This window comes from Mytilus trossulus, chromosome 8, assembly GCF_036588685.1.
Source record: "Mytilus trossulus isolate FHL-02 chromosome 8, PNRI_Mtr1.1.1.hap1, whole genome shotgun sequence".
In the NCBI taxonomy this organism is placed as follows: domain Eukaryota; kingdom Metazoa; phylum Mollusca; class Bivalvia; order Mytilida; family Mytilidae; genus Mytilus; species Mytilus trossulus.
The window spans coordinates 45,040,729-45,062,472 of NC_086380.1; the positions used below are offsets into that span (position 1 = coordinate 45,040,729).

The 21,744-nt window shown below is 29.8% G+C and overlaps 1 protein-coding gene across 3 annotated transcripts; it reads left to right on the top strand.

The window, feature by feature from the left end:
- The first annotated feature begins 37 nt into the window (after positions 1–37).
- LOC134681009 (TBCC domain-containing protein 1-like) lies at positions 38–18,389 on the top strand. 3 transcript variants are annotated; one of them, XM_063540354.1, is made up of 19 exons: positions 38–150; positions 2,875–3,008; positions 3,655–3,716; positions 4,031–4,093; positions 5,405–5,505; positions 5,672–5,780; positions 6,969–7,038; positions 7,421–7,496; positions 8,033–8,129; positions 8,819–8,885; positions 9,366–9,486; positions 11,403–11,490; positions 11,999–12,047; positions 13,271–13,350; positions 14,191–14,313; positions 14,688–14,863; positions 15,392–15,489; positions 16,435–16,584; positions 17,426–18,389. In XM_063540354.1, exons 2-19 carry the CDS (start codon positions 2,904–2,906, stop codon positions 17,498–17,500), a joined length of 1,710 nt encoding a protein of 569 aa, XP_063396424.1. In that variant the 5' UTR covers positions 38–150; positions 2,875–2,903; the 3' UTR covers positions 17,501–18,389. The 3 variants fall into 3 exon arrangements, with proteins under 3 accessions (XP_063396424.1, XP_063396425.1, XP_063396423.1); XM_063540355.1 differs by having other exon boundaries at positions 40–145; XM_063540353.1 differs by having other exon boundaries at positions 71–198.
- The last annotated feature ends 3,355 nt before the right edge of the window (positions 18,390–21,744 follow it).

Sequence of the window (21,744 nt, forward strand, 5' to 3'; positions counted from 1 at the left end):
TTTGATTGGTTCTATTTTTTCTGATTTCTCTAGAGTCATCTTAAAGACGATTGATTTTCGGAAGTCTGGTGTTTTTACATTGAAATTTGTAAACAATGTTCTGTTTCAGCATGTCAGTTTAGCAACAACAACAAAATTACGAAGAGTAATGTAATGAAGAATATTTGTGTACTTCTTAATAGTTGTTAAGTTAAATTTGTAAGTCCCTGGTTCAGGACACTCAGTCATTGTACTAACTTACTGTCAAAACCAGTGTCCCTACTCTGAGACTACTAACTTATACTTAGTTAACTTATACTATAGTAGTCTCAGTCCTACTATACAGTACTGGCTGGTGTCCTAATGATAATTTATGACTGATCAGTACATTTTTGTTTCTATAAGTGCTGGAGGTCCTGGGTTATTCTTAACTTGCCGCAAGTTGGGGTGTTGGATTTTTTTTTAAAGTATGGTCAGATCTAGTCCAAATAATTATGACGTCTTGTAAGGCTATTATAATATTTTTCTTTGACACCTTACTTCAAAGTAAGGCGTCAAAGTTAAAAATTATAAAAGCCTTTCAAGACGTCATAATTATTTGAACTAGGTCAGACCATTAATTTATTTTTCATACATCATATGAATATGTAATACCCATATCGTCTTGGTACCTGTTTTGACGCGTACCAGAAATGACGCACCAATTTAGTTTTGGGTTTTATATTTCTAAACAAAAGCCGTGACGTAATTGATAATTACTATTCTAAACATGATGGTGAAGGCTATGTGACTACAACATAGATGCATAAAACTCTGTTCAGAAATGTTATTATTGCTTGAATTATTAAAGATAGTGCAATTTCCGCCATTTTATTTAGGTCAAAAACAGTCTACCCTTCCCAAAACGATTATCAGTCCTAAATCCACTTTGGTCACAAAAATATGTAAGCGCAAGCTTCCCCAGTTTGTTTTTTTCAAATCATGTGACTGTCATGTGACCGTCATGTGACATGGTTTTACATTTAAGCGGGAATCACTGTAGAACAAATGATCATCGCTTATATAATTCTCTATGGTTTATTGATTTTTTTTTATTCGTTGTATGAAGTATACATTGATAAATGTATTATTGCCAATGTTGTTTTATGAATGCAATTACTTCTTATTTTCAAGTATATGGAATATATATGTCACTTTGATAAATTTTGAACAATTTAAAATTAAATTTGAAATAAAATATAAGTTACAATTAAATAAATGAAAAAAATTGTGTTGCTATCAACATGATCATAAATTTGTTAATAAAATTGAATTTGTTGAATAGTGATAACTTTAAATTATCCGGATTGAAGCATTTTTTCAAACATCAGGTACGTGCAAGTGGTTTTTACTGGTTTGTTTACAGTGCGTCATTACTGGTACCCATCATAAGTTGACAGTCCGTTTGTAATGTTAGCAAACATGATTTTTATTGCTATTACTGTTTCAAAATTAAACTGTTTAATGATTGAAATATTTTAACAAGTGATCAATCTTTCATTCTGTTCCATTTTTCTAATTCTTTTAAATGGTAGATTAAATGTAGAGACAAACACAACGTTAGGTGCGTCATTACAGGTTCCTCGGGGATACATGTATATGATGTACCTGCCAACTTTTTAAAATGCCCATGGGGGTTTTACATTAAAGATGTTTTTTATAGTCCTACAAAACCTTCAAGGGGGCCTTCAAATATATTCTATTGTGGGGTGGGTTTTTTTTTTGGCTTCTTCATGCTTTAAGAAGCTCATAGCCATTGTTGAATTAATTGTTTTCTTTAAAATAGTGGACAAAATTGCTCTTACAAAATTCCCATTTGGGAGCCTGCATGGGGGAAATCACCACAAATAGTGACAGTTGGCGGGTATGAATTCTTAATAGTACGAAAAACCCATGAGACAAGGATACTTATACAGTATAGTGATTTTCTCAGGTACCAAGCTGGTACATATTGTAAGTTATGGCCTCTTGAAAGGCTATTTTAAAAATTTATGTGACACCTCCATAAAAAAATAATTAAAATAGCCTTTCAAGACTTCATAATTATTTAAATTAGTACCAAGCCAGGACTAGTGAGTTTTAAACTACATGGATAGTTTTGTGGCCTTGTTTGGTTTAAATGGTGCCTGACTGACCTGCAGAACAATTTGATGATACCCTCAAGGGCCCTCAATTTGTCTTTTCACCCTGAGGAGCTCATTGGTTGTCTAGCAGTACTTAAGTTTCATCTATCATAATTTCAGACTTTTCAGTGTCATAACACTCTTGCTGTGTTGTGGCTTGGGATCGTCCTTACCTGTAAATAAGTTCATGTAAATATGTATAAAGGTGGTGACACATCTCCAATGATCTTAAATAGGTAATACACAGAGCACTAGGGGTACAAAATGCACTTCAAATAATGATCTATGTACAATGTACATACATGTACACACTGGTTGCATAATAAAAAAAAAACCACCTTACATCAGCTTTAAGTTGAAGTACTATACCTGAATACTAAATTATCTGTCTTTTGGAGTAGTTAATTAATTACCAATAAAATATCTTATTGAATATTGCACACATGAAACTAGTTAATCCCCACCATATTTTGTGTCGTTATTCAGGAGATGCTTTGTTGTCAAAAAATACCAAAGGTTCATTGTTTAATATTTTGTTTAACTTGCTATATACAGTACATGCATATGCAAATATTTTGATATTCTTTCATGATAAACACAGGCTAAATACAGAGTTTAAGCTCAGATTTTGAGTGCTTTAGTCAATTTTGTGCACTATCAAATCCAACCAAAATGTTTCAGACTGCATTACATTGTATGCATTCTCAGAAAGAAATTTGTTTCTTATTTTCAGATGAGGAGTTGATACCAACTGTCACCAACATGATGTCTACTGGCAGTGATTCTAATGTCACCTTGTGGGTTAAATCAGAGCTTTTTAGTTATGGGGCTCTACCAATAGCTCCTCATCCCAGACTAACATTTAATGTAAGTCCTTTAATATGTTTAAAATATATATAAAACTTGTAATATACTGAGTCTTTTGGTTTACAAACATACATGTACACAACTCACACTCACTTTTAAATTTTTAGAAAATATTTTCCACTGTAATTACTGGACCAAGTTCATTATAGATAAAAATATTTGTAGCAACAAGAATATTCAGTAAAAAAAGATCTACAAACACATGCATCATGATCACCAAAACACAATTTTGTCATGAATTTATCTGTGTCCATTGTTTAATAAGCATATAGACCAAGGTGAGTGACACAGGCTCTTGAGAGCCTCTATTTTCAATTGCTTGCATTAAAAAAAAGATATTTGAAAAATGACGAACAAACACAACTGTGTCATTTTGAAAGAATTTATTTCTTATAACTAAATGTGTAATAAAACCAATTTGAAAAAATGAAGAGTAAGAAAAAAAACTTGAGGTAGCTATTTGCAAGATACATTGTATTATTAATAAAAAAAAGTTATGATATAATTCATTATCATTTATTTGTATAGGTACTCCACTTTAGATATATCTTTACACATAATATTTCAGGCATAGTTTTCTTATTTATTCACTGTTTTAATAATTTTGTAGAATTTTGTTACCATAAATTTCTTTCTATCTTTGTAGAATATAAAGAAAATTGTCATATATGCTAAAAATAAAGGAGAGTCTTGTTTTCCAAAAATAAGGTATGAATATTCATTTGTATACATTCTTTATATTTTAACTTTAATATACACATGTATTCATGGGGAAAAATATCCACTAAGAAAGGAGAACAGAAAGGAAACAAGGACTTTTATATATTTTGTTGTCTCATACTATCGTACACTTTAATATATATATTCTTGTGAATTAAGCTTTTTTATGAGATTTTTTATTGTTGATGTTAATGTCAAATGATTACTGTTTATAATTTATAGTTGGGACATCCTTAACCTATTTACATAACATTTCAAGACATTAAAATTCTCTTCTAAGCAATTTTATTTTTTTATTACAGTTATTCTGTATGGAGACACATAGCTTGTAACAAACTTCTGTTGACAGAAGATCTAGCATGGATGTAAGTAGTAGCAGTATGAAGGAAGAGGTTTGGTTAGAAAAAAATACTTAAGTGCCAGTCTTTGTAACAATCTGCAATGTAGATGAATTTCAAACATTGCTGAATAAAACCTGCCCCTCTAAAGATTTTATTTTTAAGTTATCCTCATCCAGAGTAAGAATTTGTTTGTCGAGACAACTTTTGGTTAGAATGATAGCAAATTGCTTGATTACTCCCCTTAAGGGGCTCACGGGTCTAAATCATTTTTTTTATTTAATATAGGATTTCGCTATATTTTTCTAGAAATTATATTTATCTAATACTTCATAGAAAAATGAAATAAAAAAATGGGATCAACATTTATTTACGCTCACAATGTGCCTTCGAAAGAAGCATACATTTTTGTTAATGTCCTTTTTTTTCTGTTGATCTAATAGGAGAAATAGTGTTAATATCGAAATAATAAAAGAATAAATTACAGAAATTGCTAAAATTTTACAATTACAGCTTATTCGAAAACATCAATAAAAATAATAGGTCACCGATGAGTTAAAAAAGATATTTCAATTTCAATGCCAAAAAATAGCATTTTTGCATCAAAGGGAGATAAATTGGAGCTTTTTCAATGATGTCTTCATTTTAAAAGTCACCTGGGGCTAACACGAATTAACTTTTTGGAATGATTTTTGTACCATATGATAAAGTAACAACTACTAAAGGTAATAAATAAAATTTGTTATGAAAAATAAATGCTTAATTTTTTTTCTGAAAATATAATACCCGCGAGCCTCCATGATTATAAATTTCTAGTGTATTTTAATCAAATCATATGTTGATATTTCAGAACAAGTAAAGGAAATTTCAGGAATTTCTACTTTTCCCTCAAATGGACTAAAATTTCAGGCCTCAATGAAGAGCAAAATTAATGTGACTGAATGATAATTATAACACAACAAAATATATTTGTAAAGTCACTCGAAAGATTGAAATAATGTTATTTAAAAGTAGTGCAGTTCTGTGTAAATATCGATTTCCTTTTCAAGCTGGACAGAAAACTCTTATTGCTTTAAATAGGATCAATAGAAACAAGATTTGACTTTATGATATTTTGTATCTGAATCATCTGTATAATTTACATGTGTTCAGTAAACTCCTACCAAGCAAATAATAAAAAGAAATTATATATTGCAATTGGTAAAATCTTTTTGTCCAAATAGCAAAGAGAATGAGGCTTTACGAATGTTAGATTTTTGTATTATCTTAGCAAAATTCAAATAGTCCATTTATAAAATATGATATTAATATACATATTTGAATGTTGATTATTTTAAGGTATTTCCACACTTGCCATTTGTTTAGTGAAGACCTGTCCCCTGTTGAGAGGATGGAATGGGATCAAGAAATGTCAAATTGCTCAACGAAACAAGAAAGAGGTATGGTATTTAGTCAATTTTATCAAGTTTTACTTTCATAATGAACAGGTATTTTCATTAAAATCCTTTAAAAAATGCAAATTTTGAAAATTTTGAAAGTTGTTTAATAGATTATGATTATGATTTTTTTTCTAAAATTTAAATGTAATTTTATGTTTATTTTCAGATCAGCTGAAATCCAGAGTAAAAGTGAACACATTGAAATTTGTTTTGTATTTATATGTACAACAGATACATAAAGTGTCCTTGAAAGCTTCACTTGTGGCTGGTGATGAGTATCCTTTGAAAAACAATTTCTTGTCAGTTTTATATTGTGTGTTTGCTAAATATCTGAAGAGGCAAAATGATAAACTTGAATGATATTAATAAATTCCCTACTGATCATGTATATCAAGTTGAATAAGAATAAAAGGTAGATGTGGCATAAACAGTAAATATATTGTTCAAAGAGATAGAAACCAAACAAACACAGTTAGGTGGCTTAGGCCAAAGAAAATAATCCAATTTAAAATGGAATACATTTTTTGTACACTTATTCAGATGATAACTTTAAAATTATGTAGTAATAATGATACAGGCAGACATTAGATCTCATCATGATCTTTTGAAGTTTTCATCATTGTATATATCTAATTTATAGGCTGTCTAATTTCATCTCTGTTTTAACAATCAAAAGTTGATTGGGGAAGTAAATTCATATATGCTCTTGAAAAATGATAGTGCTAACATGGATAAATGTTTCATCTAAATCTAACTTGTTGAAATTATGTATCTTTCACCTAATTGGTTATTGCAGTGATTCAATCATGGATAAGCCGTAGCAAGAAACACAAAGAATGAAAACATGATTTGATCAGTAATTTTGATCATAGATATAGATTAAATCTGTGGGGAATAGTTGTCTCATTGGCAATCATTTAACATCATCATGATTGAATATACCAAGTTATTAGAAAATAAAGCATGTAAAAATATTATTTTATCTTACACATTTTTCATTACAAAACTGTCATAACCTTAAAAGACCAAATATGGCCCTTTTTAATCCCACATTTTCCGTAACCACAATAAGGAGTTTACTGGCAACTCATGTTAGTTTTGATTTTGAATATGAACAAAAGGAAAAAGGAAATGTGGGATAAACATAAATGAGACAGCAACTTAACAATGCACAAAAATACATCTATGAATAGCAGTTTTATCTACTGTAAATTCAGAAATTATTGCGTGCATTTATTATTGCGATTTTGTCATTTTACACTTGAATGCAATTTTAATTTTTACGATTTTGAGAAAATTCATGCTTAATTCAGTTAAAATATTACAAAATGCGAGTTTTAATTATTGCGTTTACAACTCAGTTGCATTATTCGCAATAATAAAACCCTCGCAATAATTTCTGAATTTACAGTATATGATATGACATTACAGTAGATCTCTTTACAACCTTAACACTGCATTAGATGGCCCACAACAAGAAGTAGTTCACCAGATCTGGATGGTACAGGGCGATCTACACCAAGAGGAAATAAAGTGAGTCTTTGTATGATTTTGTCTCGTCTTTGACATGAGTCTCAGCATCATGCTGCAGAATGTTATCATTATCTGGCAGCCCAGGCCATATAAAAATAACAAATCTATGGCTTGAATGAATTATTTATGTTCCAATAGGACAATTACAGTAATTTGGAAAGCTGAGGTGAAGGTAAGATTGTTGTGTGTAAGTCTATTTTCCCCCCTGAAAGATAAAAGTTTCAAATTTTAAATAAATCTAAGATTTGCATGAATTATTTCTTGAATAACCCCTATAAAAAAATGTGTTCAACCCTTATTATTCTTAGTCCAAATGTTTGTTTTTGTTGTAACTTGTATCTGCGAAATAGATTTTTGAGGTATTTTGTTTTTGTATTTTCAGACTTTAGATGACCACAGTCATTTGGTATATATACAGAGCAATATGCATGAAATACTGGAACTTCTCGTAGATCCAGGTTAGTTTAGTATCCTGTACAATATCAACTTGTGGTAGGTCTGCACATCTTCTATCACCACTATAATATAGGTGGAGTTTTGCTGTAATATCAAAAGAATTTGTTGTTATATCCTCACAAACATACAACACAAAATGCAAACACATGTAATAGAAGAAGTACAAAAATGTGCTATCAATGTTTTAGCATACCACTGAACTACTGTTTTTCAGTTTTTTCTAATTATGCTCATAAGATATTAAATGAACAACAAACTTTTCATATTACTACCAGAGATTTTCTGTTGAATAGCATTTTATCCTGATAATTCAATCTATATGTTTTTTCGAATTTTTGTTTGAAAATTTATTTAAAAAAGACATAACAACTGCAATCAAAAAGTAAAATCATACAGATTCGTTTGTAGGATATTTGAAAATTGGCTCCTATCAGAGATAATATACAATTGTTAAAAGCACAAATGTATTCATTGCTTGTGATTAAGATTAAGATTTTATTATAAGGCAATATGATATAAATTAAATTTATTTTTTCAGAGTCTTATAACAGAAACAATCCATCAGAGTCCTTGGTTTCTATACAGGCATTGTCAGCAATAAGTTTTCTCATAGCTGGTTCCATTGATAAATGCAAGTAAGTGGTTAAAAAAGACAAATTTCTTGAAAAAGCTTTTAATCATTTGATCCCAATGAACTGCAACAGCATACTTCATCACTTAATAAGACAGTGACTTTAAAATAATCTGTCAATATTAAGATAAAGAGTAATGACCCAAAACTTTGAAATGTACAGCATCACACAGTAATCACAAATATCTGACTCTCCAGAAAAAAAAGATATGTACAAAGAAGGAAATAACACATGGTCTACATAGCCTGATTGGGTAGAGGCACACATATGAAGTGGAGTTAAAACATCAACTTTTGCCTATCAAAACCATACATTGTAAAAATACACCCTATAATAAACCTCCAAAAATGGCCATACAAACAGGGTGAAAACTTATGGAAGGAAATGAAAAACAGGCATAAATTTAATAAGCAGGGTTGAAATGTGCTTGCTTCTACAATAAGTTGGATGAAGTAGTTAGTTGATTACTGCCCTTTAGAAAGATTATGACATGTTTTCAGATTGGTTAGGACAGGCTGTGTTTCTTTCAAAATTTGCGTGAGCGAATGTTTGCTAGTTGCCTTATCCCATTCCCCTAATCTTTTATAAATGCCCATCAAATATTTTGATTAAGATTGATGGAAGTGTAAAATATGATACTAATAAAATTTCCTTATGTGTTTAGTTTTATAATAATAGTTGTATGTTTGTAGATCCCTTTTACCTATTCAAGATATAGCAGTGTTACAAACAGTGCAGCATAGAACAGGTTACTCAAAGGTAAATTAAGCACCAGCAACATTACAATATTCATACTACTTATCATATGTTCAAATCAACATAGGCCTATACATTATACGTAAGAAAGGCATAATGATTTTATATATAAAGCAAATTAAGTTGTCAAATTCTAAAATTATATAATTGTTTGTTATGTATTGGTAAAGTATACATTAAGGACATGAAGTCTAAAATTTCTATTTATATATAAAGAAGAATGAAACTCAAATGACTGCATAAATTTCCACAGAAATATAATTTAAATCAATTATTTTATAGTGATTTTAGTTGGCTGTCTCATTGACATATACAGCCATCCCTTGTTCACCATTGTGAAAAAGCAACATTTATTCTAAAATTCATTAAGATAAGACTCCTATTTACAAAAGTAAGTATGTCTATACAATCCGAACAAAATAATAATAATGAAATATGTTTTGAATTGTTCCACCCTAGGTCAATATTTTCTTTACATTTCAGCTAACAAAAAGTTTTACCCTAAGACCTTTACAGCTATGGATAAAGGATTGTTTGGTTCAAAATATGTTTGGTATATCAGCCTGTATAGCAAGTGGTCGTAGATTGTCTTGGGCAGGAGCAGGTTTGTGAATTATAATTTTGATATATAAGACGAGTACAAAGAAACTACTTCAGCCATAATCTTATCATAGAACTCTTCAAAATTGATTACTGTGAATTCATTAGTACATGTTGGGTACTTATTTTCAAAGATTTCCAGGGTAAATGTTCAACAAATTAAATTTAATCTAAGAAAATGTATGCTCATTTTGCAAAACCACAAAATAAATATTTACAAAAAAAATCCAGGAAAAATTGGTACCAACGAAAAATAAATGAATCCACAGTAATTATAATAATACTCCAAGCTATATGTAATTGGCGATTACATTGAATAATTTTTAAAGGGGAGATAATCAAATTGAAATTGTGTTCCATCCATTAATGATGTATTATGAATTTGATACTTATAGTCCAGTCAAACTAAGATTTAACCTCAAACTAATTGCAACAGAAAATGTTTTAGTTCTAATCTATAGTATTATGCCCTTTATATACACAGAAAAAAGTCCCCAAAAATCTAACTTGAGGAAAACTCAAAATCAGCATTTTAAATTTCCTATGGAAATTAACATTGGGAGGGGAGATAACTCTTGCAAAAGTTAGTCTTTTTTGGTCAGATTTTGGTTATTTTTCTTGAAATTTATGTATAGTATGATAATTTGATGGGGTTATAAGTTTGTATTTGACTTAATAATGTAATTTTCTGCTCATGAAATGAACAAAACCGAAGTGTTATGGGTAGTTTTATTTTTTTCGTACATTTTTCTTTAAAGAAATTGAAAATTTGTAGCTTTATAACCATTTTAAAAAAATAATATGAAAATTTGGTATTGTTTATATCTGTATAATATATTTTTTCAGCAACTTACTTATCTTAAGAAATTTTAAACCACAGAAAGAAGAACACATGCTTAATTATTTTTAATAAATTTGAGATTCTTTACCTTGACATGTTGAAAAATTCAATAAATGGTCAACTAATAAATTACGAAATCTAGATTATAGCTTGTTAAAATATATGAAAACACCTTTAAAGTTGTTTGTTATACTCTAAAGACCTATAAAAAATCAAGAATCAATACATTCTGATAAATAGAAGCGGTAAAGTTATAATTTTGTATCAATTTGTATTGATATTTCTGCCTTTTTTGCAAGAGTTATTTCCCTTTTCAATGCAAATCTCCATAGGAATTTTAAATGGTGATTTTTTAAGTTTTCCTCAAGTTAGATTTTATGGGACTTTTTTCTGTGTATATTTGGGGTATAATACTAATGATTAAAACTTAAAAATCTTCTGTTGCAATTACTTTCAGGTTAGGGTCAAATTTATGCTAGATTGACTGGACTATTAGTATAGATTATAAAAGGTATATTGAATGGCTGGATGGTGCTAATAACAGACTTATCAGAATCATGATATATCAATGTAAAACACTCAAATATCAGGATCATGATATCAGACACTTTTTCAACAAACAGATAACAGATCAAAGTTTTAATACATTGACATTTTTTTTAGTTTCTAGTTGGAAGTTAATGCTAAATTTAAAATTATTTTGTTAAAATTCAACTGTTTGTTTCTTGTTAAAGACCCTACCCCAGTTTATATCTAGAAATAAAGCATACACCTTCAATGAAAACTAATTAATAGATATAGATAACCATGTCTTTAAGTCCCCAGTACCCAAATAATCCTACACAAATTCCAACCAATAAAAGTGATTTAACAGTTAGTTCATAGAAAAAATAATTAATACAGATTTGGAAAGGGTTCATACATAAATGGTCAACAGAAAATATCAAAATTATTGGTCAGTTAAATAGATTACACTAAATCCAAACACCCAAATCCCCAGAAAAAAATAAGATATAAATGTAGACAAAGAACACATGGTTTAGAGATAAACACTATAAGAAATAATTTTGGTTTTTTAGGAGAGGAAAAGGATGTTAAATCAGAAACAAAGAAAAGAGGAAAAATAGCCACAAATGCTCATGTCGTGCCAAAAGAACACATTAAAGGGTAAGAATGCTAACAGTTTCAGAAATAATTGATATGGTTTTTGAGGGGAAGGCATTTTTAATATCTTCACCATGCAAAAATAATAAATAAGAATAATGTCCTTCTTTTAAAGACAGTTATTTGTAAAATATTTATAGAACCTTCTTTCTGTCCATACAGACATCTCTTGTAAAGATTTAAAAAAATATTATACTACAGCTTAGAGAAAATTCTAATTTACTACTGATTATGTTCATGATTTTATTGAAAGCTTGAAAGGCCATCTTATCTGACAAATAATTTATATATGGTTGATTGAAAGTATCGTAGTGGTAATCAATATTCTCTTTAGATCATCATCTATAGATAGATTTTCAATCATGTTATTGATAAAAAAAATTCTGTTGAATCTTTAAATCTTTTTAAGAATTATTTCATAAACTTAACTTTTCATTTATTTAAAAATAGGAAAATGATTTCTTTATAATTAAAAGTTCTTTTATTAAGATATATTTTTAATTTTTTATAGAAACAAAATCATAATAATGAGTCAGGTCAGCAAACAAACGATTGGACGAGTAAGTATTGATAGTCACATCTGTATTATGAACTGACATGTATACTATATAGGTTTCTAAACAAAAGAAAAGTTTTGAGGGCCAAATTGACCATGAATCATTTGCACTAATTTGAAAAAATATCAATAAAACTCCACACTTTCCCTTCAAATAGTTCCTTTTCATAGATAATGGAGCTACTGTGGATTCATTTATTTTCGTGGGTATCAAATTTTGTGGATTGCTGAAAACTTGCATATTCACGGATATTTGATTTCATGGTTTTGCCAATCTCTGCATACAAAGCCTATTGAAAATATGTTATTCTTGGAACGTCATAATTTGTGGTTCACCTGTACAAACGAAATTGGTATCCAACTAATATTAATGAATCCACAGTATATGATGAGAACTCATTTGAAAAATGACAGAATTACAAAAAATGTGGACTGCCTTGACTCAAGCTTGCTTGTAATAAAAAGCACAAGCTTTGAGATATAAATATGCAGTTTATTTTTCTGATTAATCTACTCAATGTTAAATGATTATATTATGTGATGCTCATGATTAGGCCCTCCATAATTTCCATAAAAGTGATATTTCATTCCCCATTCACACATTGAAAAACTGGAATTACATTGTTCATCCTTTTATAACATATTAATTAACTTATGTTTTAAGGAATAAATTGATATTTGGGAAAAATAAACTGAGTTTCTGAAATCTAAATCATTGAGATTCTAATGGATTCAAATGGATAGTTGTCTTATTGATGATCATACAACATCTTATTCCATATGAGTTTTACTTTTTCATAATTTTCACAGTCTCCCTTTTTGAAAGTTGATTATACCCACAGCATAGAATTTTAGTCAATAACTGATAGTGAGTCTGTAAATTATGCATGACTTTATACATGTGCAACTTCTTGTTAAATTAATGTTAGTCATAGTCTTAATTTTTTTGACACAAGGAAAATGAAACCTAAAAGAGATAAAATATTTCCTTTTTAATTGAAAGCCATGGGATTTTATAATCTAATCAATTATAATTTTTGAGGTTACAAGTAACATAATTATTGATAAAATTAATTTTTAAATTTTATATTTGATTCTGTTTGATGATGTTTTTACATTTATATATAATTTACTCTTTTTTTCTAAATTGCTTACAAACAAATGTTTTTTTGTAAAAATTCAGTGGATATCAGAAGCTAATTGTTTTTTCTCTCTCCACTATTTCAGAGTTCCAATACATTAGAGAATAGCAGTGTGAAGATACACAGATGTCATTATTCTTACCTTTATTTACTGTCCCCTCTCAGGTACGGTAACTAAATAGAATTACCATAATTAGAAAATAAGTAAATAGTATTTGTTAGCAGTTGTACTTACAATGGCAGTTTTCATTTCCTTAGAGATTATTTTTCACTGCACCTTCAGTCAGTTCATTGACTTTGAATGTTTTGCAAAGTTTACCTATTAAAAGTATTGTCATTTTAGTTTTAACATTTGCATTATACTATCTAAATTACAGACAGACTTGACATATCTCTGTGTCAACAGTTTATTGAAACATTGCTAAATGTAAGTTCTGTATTTATTAGATGGCGATGGTGATGATTGACACATAAAGTTATCTCCGGGATTGGGTATTTTTAAGCTCAGGATTTCAGGATTGATCCTTTCAAGATCAAGGAATTCATTTTTTGAATTTCAGGATGTCGAGATTTAAATTTCTTTGAATTCAGGACCTCAGGATTTGATGTTTTTAAGCCCCGGATTTCAGGATTAAGGACCCCTCTAACCCCACCCCCCTCAGATATTAGTTTTATGTTTGGATGTTTCATTGATAAGCCTTCCCATAAGTAGTGATCATTAAAATATTGCACAAAAGGCACATATTTTATCTATAAAAAGAATAATTAGTGACTCAAATAAAAAAATAAAAAGACCAAATAAAGTACAAAGTTGAAGAGCATTGTGGACAAGTTTTTGTTAAATGAAAGTCTGGGAATTATATCACATTACTATTTCCTGAGTCTTTGTAACAGTTGATTAATACATATGCTGAGCAAGGATTTTGGAATGAAATAGCACTGATATTATATTCTTTTTATATTGAAAAAAAATCATACTATAGTTACATAATTTATTGTTTTCAGATCAGTTACAATAGAAAAATGTAGAAGTACAACTATAGTTCTAGGACCTGTAGAAACCACAGTCTATCTAAGTCATTGTGAGAAGGTTACATTGATAGCACCCTGTAGAAACATTATGATCAGGTACAGTAATTTAAAAAAAAAAACAGATTTTTTTTTTTATTTACTGGGTAAATTTGTGGTAATGGCTATTTGATAAATAGATAAAGGATACAATAGAGAGGTAGAAGATGAATGTAACAGACTTTCACTAATGGGACAACAGTTGATATTGTAAGGGGTGCAAGGGGAGGTTTTGTGGATTTGATATTTATTTTCATCATTTGCTAAGCATCAAAGGTATGTGCCACACAAAAAAAATGTTTATTTCACTTTTGTACACTTTTCTACTCTGCAATTTGTGCTGTAAAATATTTATTTTTATCCTGTCTTGTCTTACCAGGTCAGGTTATTTATTTTCAAAATCCTCCTATATAATATTTGTTCTATTTTTCCAGCGGCAGTACTCTCTGTAGTTTATACACACTTACACCAAACCGACCAGTAATACTAGGTGGGAATGACACAATACTTCTAGCTCCATATCACACATTCTATCCTAGCATTGAGGATCATATGAACAAAGTAGGAATAGGGAATTCTAAAAACCTCTGGGATCAGCCATTATGTGTTGGTAGGTATTGGAAAATTCTTTATTATACAAGCTGTGTTTGATAGAAATGGACCTTATTCAATTGAATATAAAAACATATCATATGTTACCTATTTCAGGTTGAAAATATTGCAAAGAATGTAAAAAAAAATGGAATTGAGTTGACATAACTACCCTACAAAACAGACAGAGTTTCATCTTTTATTTCAAATTTGAATGTTCCAATTTCAATCAAAGTCTTATGTATGTACATGTATTTGTGTACATGTATAAGGTTGGTTTCTATCCAATCTATCATCTTATATTGATCAAAATATTTTACAACTAAATTTGAACAAATATTACATTTTCTTTCTCAGAAATCCTGTCTTTAGTCAATTTTAATTCAGTGAAACCAGTATTGTCAATTAGTTTTGACTATAATGTCATGTTTATACGGATAATCTCATTATTGTCAGTATTGTAGTTTAAATTGTACATTAGGGAACTAGTGACATATTTGATATACACTGTTACCTTTGGGTTAATCATCCTTAATGTTTTCTGCAGGACCAGACCACAAAGATGAGGGACCAGTATGGGAATTGTTACCTGTTGCAGAATTCTTTACCTTTAACATACCATTTGAAGTGGAAGGAACAACTACAGTATGTGTTCATTTTCAGATATTTAAGAATGTTTCAGATCCTAAATTCTTTTAGTTTATTTAAATGTAAAGTCTTTTCTGAATTAAGACTTTCAAGTTGCAAGTTTGATGTATTTAAGTTAAAATACATCAAATTTTACGATTAAGAAAATACATATAAAGATCCTGTGTCCAAGATTTGCTTACAAAGGTCTAAAAATGCGTCATTCGACTTTCTGTTATAAAATTAACTCAGAATCCTCTGGTTTTGTCGGAAATTTACACACCCTACAATATACAAAGGCTGAAATTGTATTGCTGAATCTGTTGCCCCTTGGTGAAGCATAGTTCACTTAGTCTAACTATATTTCTCCATCTTGTCCTGTTTTTTGCTAGCCTCTACAGATCATGCCACATATACCTTCTTTCTGCATCTCAGCTGCAATGTTCATTCTCCAGGTGTAACTTGGTCTGCCCTTGCCACTCATTTGCATTGCTTCTTTAATAATTACAAGAACAAAAAATAAAATGGAGTGATGTCAGATACTTGTAAGCTGAGTCTGAACACTAAACTGATGTGCAAGTATTGGTGTATAAAAAACTCTTTCACTAACATTCCAACTTGAAAAAAACAGAAGAAATTGTGTAATGGAGGCATATTATTTTCAATAGAATCTGTAGATTCTTAATAAAATGTGGAAATAAGCACTTTTGTGCTTAGATAAAACAAATGATTTACACATTGCAGGAAAAATTAGTTTTAAAAATAAAGAATGTTTCAATGCATAGTTTTGAGAACATAATGTATAAGATAATTTACCTTTAATTAAAGAAGACAAACACCACTTAGAATTTAAATTCCAGTCTGATAGTGCTAAAGATGCGACAAATGATTATTTTACTTCTGTAGCAAGTGATTTTGTTTGTCTACTTTATATTAGATTTTCATATTTATTTTATTTTCTAGAGCATTCCAGGAGGACTACCAAATAAATATCAGAAAGCTGTGACTCAGAGACAGAAACAAATTGACAGCTGGCAGAAAACTGTAAAAGATGCTGGACTGAATAAACAGCAGAGGAAAGAGTTCCAGGAATTAGTAGAATCTAGGTTCCATGTATGTATTTTTTTTTTGGGGGGGGGGGGGGTTCTTCTGACTACCTAGAAAATTATGGGATAAAAACAATCTAAAGAATTTCTATAGTCCTTGCATTTATAAAAATTGCAATTTTAAACTATTTTTCAGCTAGATTTATCACATTAATTAAGACCTGTTTTAGAGGATTTAAATTTTCTGACACCACAGGTTAAGAAAAAAGTTCAACCCTTGAACAGAAGCCATTGTCAATTCATGTATTGCTTATATTAGTCATATGAAAATTAAAAAAAGGACTTTGTATTTGATATTTAGAAATATATTTAGAAATTGAAAGTGTTAACAGACTGCCAAAGCATACTTAAAATGAACCGTCTAATTTTAGTATAAACGTTTGCCTATAGAAGGAGGTTATAAAAGCAAGATGTTGTATGATTTCCAGGCGTGGATCATGGGGGGTCAGGGGTTGGAACCCCCTTTTTTGGACGATCAATACATGTGAATGGGGACATGTAGTTGGAACCCCCTTTTTGTCCTGGGTTAGGAGCCCCCCCCCTTTTTTCAAGTGGCTGGATACACCCCTGATTGCGAATGAGACAACTCTCCACAAGAGACCAAATGACATAGAAATTAGCAGCTATAGGTCACTGTACAGCCTTCAACAATCAGCAAAGCCCATACCCAATAGTTTGCTATAAAAGGCCCTATAATGACAAATGTAAAACAATTCAAACAGGAAAATTACCATGATAATATGCTTATATACTAGTTAGTGATATATAAATATCCAATAAGTTTATTTGTACACCTGTATTTAGATATTAACATGTCTGATTGTAGGATAACTTCTATATATTTGTAGGTATGGTTAGCAGAGACAAACTACAAAAGAGAACTGGATAGTTTAGTTGTACCACCACCATCAACAACAACATGAACTTGATGGCTGCTAATGGATTATTCAATTATAAATTATGGCATCTTCAACAACTTGAAAAGTGTATAACAGCTATAAGCCTCATTGGTGCATATATACAACAACAGCAGTCCAAAAACACAGATATTGAGTGTCAATTGTTACTTTGACCATTATGTTAAGAACAGTGCTGTGTTTATTATAAGGTTGTGCAAGAAATTCCTAAATGAGAAACCGTCCATTATATTTATATATTTTTCTGCCATCATATCTGTTAAATTTTTACAATATATCATTATTTATTTTTTAAGGTTCATGTAATGTCCAAATATTACTAGTTTCTTACAATTTTTTACTGATTTGCTTGCTGAGGATTTTATTTTCCCAGGAATTGATTACTTTAGCCATATTTGGCACACCTTTTTGGAATTTTGGATCCTCAATGCTCTTCAACTTTGTACTTGTTTGACTTTATAACTATTTTGATCCAAGATCCACTGATGAGTCTTATGTAGAGGAGATGTGTGTCTTGCATGTTAAATTACAATCCTGGTAAATATACCCCTCGATAAAAAATTTAATCTCCTACTTCCATTAAGTAGATTTGTCATTTTCTCTTATAAATTTTAAATATTTCTTTTGTTTTTTTAAAAATATCACGCTATCAAGGATATCTGAATGGTTATCACCTATGTATGGAGAACATGGTAAATATATTATTTGTGTCTCAGTTTTATAGATCTCATGACATGTTATTAATATTATGATTCATAGAAGTATGAGTAATTATACTGTGATAGATGTACAATTTTCTGTCTCAAGCTCTGTGTTGTAAAGTCCAGACCAAATTTGTAATCTGTACAAATCTTGTTAACTTGCAATGTGTTAAGCACATTAAAATTCTACTGTACTTTGTAATGTTCTAACTTCAAAGCCATTACACATTGCACATTTAATATAAAATAATAGTTTATTTTCAACTGAAATACATACTTCCAGGTGAGGGATTTTCTCGATCAATTGGAATACACACCTCCTGGTGATTATTTTCTCACCATGTCAAAGACCCATTGTTGGCCCTTTGCTATTTTCTGTCGTTTGGTTGGGTTTTTGTCTGTTCGACACATTCTCTATTTTATCCAGTAGTGACTGGGACATTAATTATGTTATCCTATTCAAGCATGCATATTGCTGTTTATTCAACACACTAGTGTGCTGTAAACAACTTATCAGGGTACTTCTGAGATGGATTGTTGCAAGGCATGACATTTATGGAAAACAAGAGCCTTTCAGTTAAAAGTATATTAAACATTACATTTGCGTCCAAGTCCTTATGGATTAGTTGCGGAACCACAAGTAATAAATAAATGACAAAAAAACATAAATTTTGTCAATTTTTTACATTAAAAATTTTTATTGGAGAAATAAAACCAAAAAATCACTGAAAAGCTCTGAATGCCTTTTTATGAACTGTCGGCTTTTCAACTAATATACATACTTAGACCCTACATAATATGAAAAAAAGAAATCTGAAAACAGTTGCAAGAATAAACCAGACAAACCATGTACCCATGTTGCTACAGGGGCAAATCATTATGCCAAATTAAAATTTGTGATTGGTCATAAAATTTTACTCAAATTAAACATTGAATGAATTTATTCAATAATTAACAACATTTTATGTATGTATATATATATATAATAACACTTCTGTAACTATGTAAATGGAAAATGATATGCATAATTTTTTTTTTTGCTTTAATTTCTTTCAAAGCAGCATTATTTAATTTGCACTTATTATGTAACATGAAGCAGGTCAGTTACCATAAAGGGGGTTATTTTCGCAATTTTCATTAAATAAGATATACGAAATATTTTGGCGGATATTAAACTCATATGAATACCTGTGCATTTTTAAATTGCGGGAATTTATTATGGCGATTTTGTTCTATCAGCGAAAATTAACACAGAGAGACAATAACCTGCTATATGGTATACAGTATATTCATTAAACCTGGTACAGTTTTCTGTCCATACAAAATGTAAACAAGCTTTTATTTAGCAACCATAGTTTACAATATTCATAAGAAGAAAACACACTCATGTTTTTTCGATTAAAATTAAATAAAGAAAGGTTAACGAAAAGTTTAAAAAAATGTTCACTACGGACAATAGAAGATTGACATTAAGACCAATAAATGAAGGCATAAACTCACATGGCAGTTAAGGGTGAGGTGAGCTAAAAACAATATATACAGCTGTATTCTCAACAGAAAAGCTCAAGTAAAATGTAAAATAGATTTGAGTTTTCTGTTATAAATTTCCATTTATTGAATTTTAGTTCTTTGGCCCCTAATACATGTAATAGTAATAATATGGAATTCTGAAATCTATATCAAATGTAAATTGAGAAAATATATTATGATTTCAATTTGACCATTCAGAAAAAAAAATGGAAAACATTTAAGATAATATCAATAAACACATAAGAACAAAAAAACAGCACAATAGCATGTTTCTTTGTCCAATAAATTTATTTGGAATAAGAAAAATGTTAGGAGATCCAAATCAAATTTGGACAAAACGACAATAGAATCATATATGATAGATCATAAAAAAAATAATATAATATTGTGTGACGTGTATAGTGTCTCATAGCATCATAAAGGTCTTCAATGGTTTGTAGAATTACATTCCTGAAAATAAAAAAAAAGGTAAAAATAGTTTGAATTCTTATATACATATAATACATGAGGCTCTCAGAGGGACATCTAAATGAGTAACAAGAAAAGCTAAAACTGTGAAAATTGAACTCCACCTTCATTTACTCACAGGAAACAACATATAGTTATGTGCCGCTTATCAAACATTTTATTTTCTTGGGCCAAAATAAGGCTTAATGCTCCTACTCCTTTTGTATTTACGCCAGACTCTACGTCTACAAAAGACTCATCAATTAATGGGGCAAGAATCCAAAAAAAGTGGCATCGACCCAGTGGTTGTAAATAAACTCGTTGTATGTACCATAAATTTAATTTTGTATTAAACATCAGACGTGCGTTTCGTCTACAAAAGACTCATCAGTGAGGCTCGATGCAAAAAATGCTAAATAAAGTACGAAGTTAAAGAGCATTGAGGACCAAAATTCCTAAAAGATTTGCCAAATATAGCTAAGGTAAAATATTCCTGAGGAAGAAATTCTTAGTATTTAAAAAATCAAAAGTTTTGTAAACAATTAATTTATAAATTTGACCATATCAATGATATTTCATGTCAGCACAGTTGACTGGGCTGGTGATACCCTCAGGGAACTAAAACTCCACCAGCAGTGGCATCGACCCAGTGGTTGTAAATAAACTCACTATAGTTACCAGGGGCCTGTTTATCGAAACTGTCCTAAGATCGGTCCTAAGAATTTCTTAGGACAGAAGTTGGGATAAAGTTAGGACCGACTTACGACACGTCTCAGCATGCACATCGAAGCTATCTTAGGAATATCTTAGCTAGGACGTCCTAACTGATGCCCTAAGTATTAGCGAAAAAGAAAATACAAACCGAATATGAAAAAAAAAGAATTATGATATCATATTTTATCAATAATTTTATTTCAAATATGGTTAATTAGTATCTAATAACTAATATGTAGTTTTGAATTAAAGGTAATAAATATTTTTTGTAAAATAATGGTATATATATATATACATTTAAACTGTATGAAACAAAGCACGACACACAAAAAAATTAACAAACTAACTGTAAAGAAGCTATATAATACCAGAGACATATTATATGTCTCTGATAATACGTAAAAATCACAACATGTTTTTGAGTGAGTTGAATTCGAAGTGTCACATTTTCATTCTTTAACAATGCAAATCTCGTGCATTATTCATATCATTACGGAGAATTCCAACTATTTTTACTGACTGCTTTAAAAATAATACGCATGAAAATGAACAAAAGACGAAATTCGAATGTATCCTAAAGTTAGGATCATCCTAAGACCATCTTAAGACACCTAAATTGGTATCCTAAAGTTGGGACAATTCCTAGAATTTTCCTAAGTTGTGACATGTTTGATAAACACATTTAGGACTAAGATGTGTCCTAAGTTGGTCTTAGGACACGTCCTAATCATAAGAGAGCTTCGATAAACAGGCCCCAGGATTTTTTTTTTTAAAACATCAACGATGGTTTTATTACGTTTTCGAGTTTATAACTAAACTGTTGAACCGATATTGTTTTGAGAAAAAAACGCTCCCGTT

Excerpts from the sequence above, each read along its gene's own strand:
- LOC134681009 (XM_063540354.1), top strand. The coding sequence starts at position 2,904 with ATGATGTCTACTGGCAGTGATTCTAATGTCACCTTGTGGGTTAAATCA. Across the intron at positions 3,717-4,030 it reads TCTTGTTTTCCAAAAATAAG|TTATTCTGTATGGAGACACA; the intron begins GTATGAATATTC and ends TTTTTATTACAG. Across the intron at positions 12,048-13,270 it reads GCAAACAAACGATTGGACGA|AGTTCCAATACATTAGAGAA; the intron begins GTAAGTATTGAT and ends CCACTATTTCAG.